The sequence below is a fragment of the Terrapene carolina genome, unplaced genomic scaffold (genome assembly GCF_002925995.2).
Source record: "Terrapene carolina triunguis isolate 2854851 unplaced genomic scaffold, T_m_triunguis-2.0 Scaffold211, whole genome shotgun sequence".
Classification (NCBI taxonomy): Eukaryota; Metazoa; Chordata; order Testudines; family Emydidae; genus Terrapene; species Terrapene triunguis.
Window position 1 is genome coordinate 27,157,785 of NW_020664562.1, and position 9,544 is coordinate 27,167,328.

General features: G+C 39.4%; 1 protein-coding gene across 3 annotated transcripts in view; it reads left to right on the forward strand.

Annotated features, from left to right (window-relative positions):
• The window catches only part of BCL10 (BCL10 immune signaling adaptor), a 22,313-nt gene extending 17,264 nt beyond the window's left edge, over positions 1–5,049 (forward strand). For all 3 annotated transcript variants that reach the window (XM_026656064.1, XM_026656065.1, XM_026656066.1), the window contains 2 exons: positions 694–982; positions 2,713–5,049. In XM_026656064.1, the coding sequence (XP_026511849.1) occupies positions 694–982; positions 2,713–3,071 (648 nt within the window). In that variant the 3' untranslated portion in view covers positions 3,072–5,049. The remainder of the gene's footprint in view (positions 1–693; positions 983–2,712) is intronic.
• The last annotated feature ends 4,495 nt before the right edge of the window (positions 5,050–9,544 follow it).

Here is a 9,544-nt window from a genome sequence, read left to right on the forward strand (position 1 = left end):
TGTGTGTGTGTGTGTGTGTGTGTGTGTGTGTGTGTAAAATTGAGATTATCTGTATTCTCCCTCTCCTTCCCTTCAATTTTTTCTTTGACTAAAACAGGATGTTGAACTGAATCTCTTAATAGCAATTCTCCCTCTAGCAACATGCATCATCACTTCATCAGAAGCAGCCATTTCCTGTTGAAATAATGAATCACTGACGTTATTATGGTGTTGCTAGAAGTTAACAATATTTAGCCATTTTTCCAGCAGGTCATGGACTAATATTTAGTATGTAGTGTTTAAACACTCTAGTATCTGTCTTAATCAGGCATAAGTTAATAAATCCAAAGGCTGACCATTCTTAATTCTTGCTAGACTGCACAGTTAAACCACAACTATCTGAACACATTACTACTTAATATTTAAAATATATTTATTTTTAATTTCCTCTGGGCCTTATTTAATGGAAGACTGTTTACCTGAGGGAGAGACTTCACTGGGTGATAGTTTTTTTAAAAAGTTATAAATACATTATACAGATACATGGAGAATGGATCTCTGGCTGTTGGGTAACATGGCATTGGGGTTTCTAATTCAGAAATGTAGGTTTATAATCCAGTACTGACATCATCTGAATTTGAATGTTTTCCAATATATCCTCCTAGCCACATTGAAAATCAGCTAATGACAGTAATGTTTTGTCTTTTTTTTTAGGCTTTAGAAAGGATGCGTCCCTATTTGTGTGACAAAATTATAGCGGAGAGACACTTTGATTACCTGCGTTCAAAGAAAATACTCACTAGAGAGGACGCTGAAGAAATATCTTGTCGACCCTCAAGTAGGAAGAAAACTGGGAAGTTATTGGACTACTTAGCAGAAAATCCAAAGGGACTAGATACTTTGATTGAATCTATTAGACGAGAAAGAACACAGAACTTCCTGTTAGAAAGGATAACTGATGTAGTGTTGAAAGTCAAAAATGAAAAACTTGAAGCTCTCAAAGGTGAGATGTTTAAATTGTTAAATGGCAAAGTAGATGTTTATCTCAAAGGACTCTGTAAAAGTATGTAAACCAAAAAACATGTCTTACTTAGCTTCAGAATTCCTTTGGTAATAGGGATACCGCCTTTGAAGAAGTCTCTTGCAGGACAAACAAACGACATTAGACTTGGATTTAAGCCCCTAGGGACAAGTACCATGTCTTCCTTTGTCTTTTTACCATGCTAAGCACAGTGATGCTTAATCACAAAAAATAATGCTCATGATTTATGATGTACACAAAGTATTTTTGCATCTTGGTCTAAATCTGTCAAACTTTGCTTCCCATGAGATTATATTGCAGAATTTGAGCTTGGTGATCAGCTTTCCTGAGGGTTTTCTCTTGGAACACTTTTTTTAAACTTACTATGCGCCTTAACATAAAATGAGTCTGTATTGGGAAACTAAACCATCCCTTTGTGTGTCAACATTAAACAAAGCTATAAACCCCAAAACCTTATGTGTATATATGCATATATGTGTTGCTGCCTCAGCCTAGCATGCATGGACAAGGATTTTTTTATGTTGACACGCAGGAAATTGAATCATAACTTGATGTCACAGAGTGTATTCAAAGTTGAAATTACATTGTAATTCATAGTTCTAAAAATATCCAGCAATTGGTTCTAAGAAATATAAGTTGAGGAGAAGATGAAACCTAGAAGAAAGTAAATCTTAACAGATTCTTCTCTCCAGGGTTTACATCTTCCCTGTTTTGCCTGACTTTGTTTACAAAAATAAGGCCCTGTTCCCAGTGAATTAGATCCATGGAACTGCTAGCTGAAGAATAAGCTGAAATACTTCTCTTCACCCAAAAAACGTCCTTTGTTTTTGAGTGCGGGGTAAAGAGAATTTTTGGCCTGTGTTCTCCTGCCAGACTAACTTGAAACTGAAGCCTTACTTATCTCAAAGACAGCATATCCTTTTCATTCAAGTTGATTCTGACAGATATTCATTGGTCTCCTACAAGGAGCTCTGTGTAAATCATGCAGGCCAAAATTTTCAAACCAGAATGCGTAGACTAAGGCTTCTAAATCCATATTTAGGTACCTAAATATAAGCAGCTTAGTTCTCACAAGGCCTTGGCACCTGCAGCTCCTGCTGACTGCACTGGAACTTGTGATTCTCAGCATTTGTGAAAATCTGGCCACTTTAATGAAAGTAGTTAAATATGGATTTAGGAGCCTAATGTTAGCCCTCAATTTTGAAATGCCTTAATTATAAAAGTCTCAAAATTACTTCCATTGGTTAAAGTAGTAATAAAAGGAAAGAGAAGGTAGAAGGGGTTCAGTTTCTGCAGTTTTTGTGCTGTAAAAAAATCTCATACTTGCCATTTTCATAAATTTCAGGACATGAGAGAGGGGACAGTATTCCTGAGAGGAAAGAGATGGGGATAGGGATATTGGAGAAGCTAGATGGGAACAGAATGGGAAGACGAAAAGGACAATTAGTTTTTGTGAAAGATTAACTAATTTGACTGTAATTCAGATTGGAATGGTGTGATGTCAGGTGAGACTGAAGTTGACAGGAGAGATGGTCTACAAGACAAGTGATCCACATTGATGAAATTTAAGTACCTATGCTCTAGTTTGATGGCTTTTAGAACATTTTAATAAATGTCATTGAAGTAATCTGAGGGAGAAGCTGTCTAGCTACATAGCAAATTGTAATAACATCCAATCTGGTTTTGTTTAGGTCTGAGCTGCAGCAGCTGTATGACTTCAGTGTATGGAGGAACAAATAATCTTTCTAGGTCATATTCTGATGAATCCAATTACTATGAAAAAGTAAAAGAATCTACCCATAATCAACCAGAAGAACAGTTTAGTACAGCTGTTTTTGTGTCTGCTTCATCTCTTCGTTCAATGAATTTACCAATTGTGGAGATGGGAAGCACAGAAAATGCAGACTTCTCAACCACGCTTCCAGGACCTGGGGATCCTGGAGCACCCCCTCTTCCACCAGAACTGCAGTCTGAACAACAGGAAGCCAGTGCCAGTTCAAGTGACAATCGTTTTCTGCCTTTAAGATCTCGTTCTCTTCTACCACAATGACTTCAATGACTCTTTTTCCTGTCTGTTTACTTAAAAGGGGGGGGGGGGTGTTGTGAGACTTTTACATATCTTTGCAGGCAGCATACAGAATGTTTCCAAACTGTTAAATCACAAATAGGGGAAATAGCCTATATGAATTGCCAAAAAAAAAAAAGTTTAAAATGGTAATCAGTTGATTCTGTATCTTTAGTTTCTGGAAGTCTTTAGATGCAACTAGTGCTGGTTTTTTTTTTTTTTTTTTTTTTTTTTTTTTTTTTTTTTTTTTTTTTTAGGATTTCATGTTAATATTGTCATTACTTAAATTTTTCCACTCAATGGAACAAATATTTATCCTCCAACATTAGCAGATTTTGATATTTTTAGCAAGTAGAGGGAAAAATGGCTATTACAAAAGAGAACACTTTAAAAGGACTTTCTCAGAACTTATATTTTTGTACTGCTTCTAAAAGTTTGCCAAACTAATCTTTTACGTGACATAGGGTAAATTCTTCCCTCAAATTTATGCACACACCACTCCCATTGGGAGGGCAGAATTTGGCTCTTTGTAGCCATGCATTTTTTTTAAATGCTTATTGTCAAATAATTCTCAATATGCTAATTTTCTGAATCTTGTGCTCTATTTTCATCCAAACATGAAAGGCAGATACTACACTGATTAGAGTTCATATATGATAAATGCATTTTCACATACTGTTTTTAAATATAATATAGAAATCATTGGTTTGAGATGCATTTGTTTTAATTTACATTTATATTAATAGTGGAAAGGAATGTCAGCTGTTCAGATCCCAGTAAGGGAGTTGCTCAGTATCTTATTTATAAAATGCCTTTATTTAAGTAAGGGTATGCTTCTGTAAGGAGCAAAAGGTACAGTATTTAATGGGTGGACCTAGCAGGAGGATGTCTTTAACTGAAGTACTCAAGGAAATATTGCACTGCAGATACTTAATTTTTACACCCTACAATAACACGTTTACATTGCAAGTGATTTAGAATCTAAACCAAGTTTTAACTATTTTAACATGGGAAAAGTTCTCATCTGAGATAGTACAATATGTTTAATCCTTTCATACTTTCCTTCTCATTCTAATCCCCACTTTGTAAGATTGAATTTTAGAAGATTAAGTGTACAAGTGCAAAATGACAAATTTAAAAACTGTATTACTCAGGATTATGTACAGATGTCTTTACACAGAGTATTTTTCTCAAGTTACATTTTCTGTTTATCAAAAGGTAGACTGGATTTTATTTAAAATGTATAATTCTGACACTGACTGCTAAAGTAAGATAAGTATTCTAGTCTGTCACACCCAGATTCCATTTCTAATGCTAATTCTCCTGCAGAGGCCATATGCTCAGCCTCTGGACTTCAGAGGAGAGCTGCCTTACGTTGTTCATGGGTGACGACAGCCCAAAAGGAGGCTGGTCCCATTTGGGGACTCAGAAAAGTAATCTACAAAGTATCCTATAGCTATTTGTTGTTCATGTCTGACTAGTCCATGGATGTTAACTCAGTTCAAATAAACTCAAGTTTAATTAGAATATCATGTAGAAACAACTTTAGTATAAGAATGAGGTAGCTTACATATGACAAAAATATGGGCTGCTTTTATTAATATATGACACACCAATCACTATGTTTTCAGGTATCCATCCATCTAAAACACACTGAGCCTGATTTTCAAAAAAGCAGATTACCCACAAATTCTATTGACTACACCTTGGAGTTGTGGGTCTCAGCACTCTTAAAAATCAAGCTAAGTGTCTTAACACCCCTACATTTTGAACATTCCCAACCATTTTTTATGAACTCTGCAGGTATTATCTATTGTAACTTATTTTGCTATCCTGTTGGACGTGATTATAGAAATTAGGCTAATTTACTCTATCTGGATCTGAGCCTGAGAATTGCTGAGAGCCTTGCAGTCAATGCACACAATTCGCCTTCCACTCAAACTAATGCTAAAACTTCTTTGGGAGCAAGGGCAGGCCCATTGAGAAGTGAATGGTTCAGCAATTTATATGATGTACATAATCTCTCATGGGATAGGGTTCTGTGGTTACAGGAGATCCCCAAAAATTGGGTGAATCTGGGAGGAGGGGTTGATCCTGTGCAAACCAAAAATATACAATGTACATGGTTTCATAATGTGAATGTTAGAGATTTGCTAGATAACTACCAAATGTCTGAATGTGTACCACAAACTCTGTGTGCAGTAATTGCTCCATTGTATTAACCTGAGATCTTTAATGAACGTGTGTAATCTTAACAAATGCTTGAAACCTATGCGTTTTTTAAACAAAGATTTAATATCACAAACTGTGTTGAAATCTTTTTTTTTCTTTTCCATAATTGCTTGCTTCTCTCCTCCACACCCTCCTCATTACCTCTCTTTGTGGCTTCTGTTACCTTAAAACAAAACATCTCTGGTCTGAGCTGCTCAAACAGGCTATAGATTACTGCAATATGCTAATTTACAACAATTCCATGGCATTGAATTCTGGAGCACTGTTGAGGAAGAGGAGTGCTTGTTGAAGAGTACTCCCCTAACTTGTCCACTTCACAACGCCTGATTCTTTTGAGTGCCCATCCTCACTTGAGGCTTGAGCATTCCATGGAACTCTTCCTAGGTTGGAGAGACTCCAATGTGTAATTTCTAACCTAACCTCCAATAGCATGATCTTTAAAAAAATAAATGAACACTGTTCATCTGTCCATTGGCAGAATGATAGAACTATCTTCCCTCATCTGCTGTGTTTGGGGAGAGGGGGAGGGATGGGGTGGGTGGGTACAAAGACTTAAATCAGGCTTCACTCTGCTTCAACTTTCCTGACTGATCTGTAGAAGGTGCTGTGTAGAGCCAGACCCTGTTTGAACACTAGTTGGGTATGGTAGAATTATACTCACCTGGGGAAGAACACGTCTTTTAAAATGATTGAGAGCATGACTGGAAAAGGTAGCAGGCTGGAGAGCTTCTGACCCAAGTTTGTGGGTCTAAACTAGGGAAAATGTTATTTTTAAAACAATTACCTAACATGATTTTGATATACCCCTTAATATTAGGGTAGGCACAGTTTTAATATTTCTACAGTGGAGCTAGCTGGTTACATAACCTAGGTGTTTAATCCCCCTCAACTAATGTGATAGTAATTGTTAAACTAGATGTTAAGGGTGTTTTTACATTGTTAGCTAGGTAGAATTAAAAAAAAGGAGGCACTGGCCTTATCTACATGACTTTTCAAACAAGGTATTGGATCATTTTTGAAAGCACTGTATATTTTAACACAGGCTAAGTGGTTGGGTTAAAGCTTAAGTTCCTACATAGGTGAGCGGTTTAGCACGTTTTAAACTTAAAGGTTTGTCTATACTGGACTTTTCAAAGGCATTAGACTATTAGTTAACACCCTTTTTAGTCTTCTCTAGATAAGGTCTGTATTTTTTTTTAAAGCAAATATATTTCTCAGCATTACCTCCATTTGTATACCTATGTAGGATCAAATAATTGTAAAATGCAAACTCCAATACGTTTGCCTTTGTTGTACAATGTAGCCTACTAGTGAATATAAACAAGATCTCAGCCGAGGCAAACAAAATAGAGTGGTTGTTAATTTTTCCATCAAATATAGGAGTACTCCAACTCCAAATTTGTGTAAGATATTTGCCTGAGGCTAATCAGAGTACACTAAAAATAAAATAAGTTTATTGGAATCCACATGAAAATAAAGGGTTTGAGCTTTTTGTACTACTATTGACTGTTACGGAATAACCTATCCAGAGGGCTTTTTTACACTCACCCAGTGGTTCTCAAACTGTTGGTTGGGACCCCAAAGTGGGTCGCAATCCCATTTTAATGGGGTTGCCAGGGCTGGTTTAGACTTGCTGGGTCCCAGGGCTGAAGCCCAAGCTCTTCCGCCCTCAGCGGTGGGGCTCAGGTTACAGCCCCCCACCCCCACCCCGAGCGGTGTGGGACTTCAGCTTTGTGCCCCCCGCCCCAGGCTTTTGTCTCCCCTCCTGGGGTCGTCTAGTAATTTTTGTTGTCAGATGGGGGCTCACGGTGCAATGAAGTTTGAGAACCCCTGTACTAGCCCTTATCAGTTGGTGATTGGCCTACTGTACATGCTGAAGCATGAGAGGGTTGTGATTTTCAAAGCAGTCAATCAAGGCTGTCCCTCCTACAGTATTCTTGCCGGCAAGTTAAAGTAGTATGGGCTGGATGCATGGACTATAAGGTGGATAGAAAATTGGCTAGATCGTTGGGCTCAACAGGTAGTGATCGATGGCTCCATGTCTAGTTGGCAGCTGGTTTCAAGCGGAGTGCCCCAAGGGTCGGTCCTGGGGCTGGTTTTGTTCAATATCTTCATTAATGATCTGGAGGATGGCGTGGACTGCACTCTCAGCAAGTTTGCAGATGACACTAAACTGGGAGGAGTGGTAGATACGCTGGAGGGTAGGGATAGGATACAGAGGGACCTAGACAAATTAGAGGATTGGCCCAAAAGAAACCTGATGAGGTTCAACAAGGACAAGTGCAGAGTCCTGCACTTAGGACGGAAGACTCCCATTCACTGTTACAGACTAGGGACCGAATGGCTAGGAAGCAGTTGTCATAACTATAAAGGGAAGGGTAACAGCTCTCCTGTGTACAGTACTATAAAACCCCTCCTGGCCAGAGACTCCAAAATCCTTTTACCTGTAAAGGGTTAAGAAGCTCGGGTAACCTGGCTGACACCTGACCCAAAGGACCAATAAGGGGACAAGATACTTTCAAATCTTGGGGGGTGGGGGGGAAGGCTTTTGTTTGTGCTCTTTGTTAAGGGGGTTGTTCGCTCTTGGGACTGAGAGGGACCAGACATCAATCCAGGTTCTCCCCATCTTTCTAAGCAAGTCTCTCATATTTCAAACTTGTAAGTAAAAAGCCAGGCAAGGCGTCTTAGTTTTACTTTGTTTTCTCAACTTGTAAATGTACCTTTTACTAGAGTGTTTATCTTTGTTTGCTGTACTTTGAACCTGAGACTAGAAGGGGGTCCTCTGAGCTCTTTAAGTTTGATTACCCTGTAAAGTTATTTTCCATACTGATTTTACAGAGATGATTTTTACCTTTTTCTTTAATTAAAAGCCTTCTTTTTAAGAACCTGATTGATTTTTCCTTGTTTTTAGATCCAAGGGAGTTGGATCTGTATTCACCAGGAGTTGGTGAAAGGAAGGAGGGGGGAAGGGTCAATTTCTCCTTGTTTTAAGATCCAAGGGGTTTGGATCTGTATTCACCAGGGAATTAGTGAAAGGTTTCTCAAAGCTTCCCAGGGAAGAGAATGGTGGCAGCGGACCAGATCTAAGTTGGTAGTTAAGCTTAGAAGTCCTCATGCAGGCCCCCACACTTGTACCCTAAAGTTCAAAGTGGGGATACAGCCTTGACAGCAGTTCTGCAGAAAAGGACCTAGGGGTTACAGTGGACGAGAAGCTGGATATGAGTCAACAGTATGCCCTTGTTGCCAAGAAGGCTAATGGCATTTTGGGCTGTATAAGTACGGGCATTGCCAGCAGATCGAGGGACGTGATCATTCCCCTCTATTCGACATTGCTGAGGCCTCATCTGGAGTACTGTGTCCAGTTTTGGGCCCCACCCTATAAGAAGGATGTGGAAAAATTGGAAAGAGTCCAGCGGAGGGCAACAAAAATGATTAGGGGGCTGGAGCACATGACTTATGAGGAGAGGCTGAGGGAACTGGGATTGTTTAGTCTGCAGAAGAGAAGAATGAGGGGGGATTTGATAGCCGCTTTCAACTACCTGAAAGGGGGTTCCAAAGAGGATGGATCTACACTGTTCTCAGTGGTACCAGATGACAGAACAAGGAGTAATGGTCTCAAGTTGCAGTGGGGGAGGTTTAGGTTAGATATTAGGAAAAACTTTTTCACTAGGAGGGTGGTGAAGCACTGGAATGGGTTACCTAGGGAGGTGGTGGAATCTCCTTCCTTAGAGGTTTTTAAGGTCAGGCTTGACAAAGTCCTGGCTGGGATGATTTAGTTGGGAATTGGTCCTGCTTTGAGCAGGGGGTTGGACTAGATGACCTCCTGAGGTCTCTTCCAACCCTGATATTCTATGATTCTATGATACTCTTACTTGTGTATGTTCTCATCCATGTAAATATCTACTATGCCTCTTTAATGAGTCCTACAGGTTAATGATGAGTGGTGTAAAAAGCATATTTCCTTTGATCAGTTTTAAATCTGTTTTCTAATGGTTTCTTTGAATGTCCTCTTCCCTGTTTTGTTACTATTATGAGGAAAGTGATGGGACAGGGCCCCTTGTACCCGACCAGCAGCATCTTGTATGGCGCTCTCAGATCCCCCATGTATAGGGTTACCATATTTGAACATTGAAAAAAGAGGACACTCCACGGGGCCCTGGCCCCGCCCCTTCCCCTGCCCCCGGCCCCGCCCAACTCCACCCCTTCCCTGCCCCCATTCCAACCCC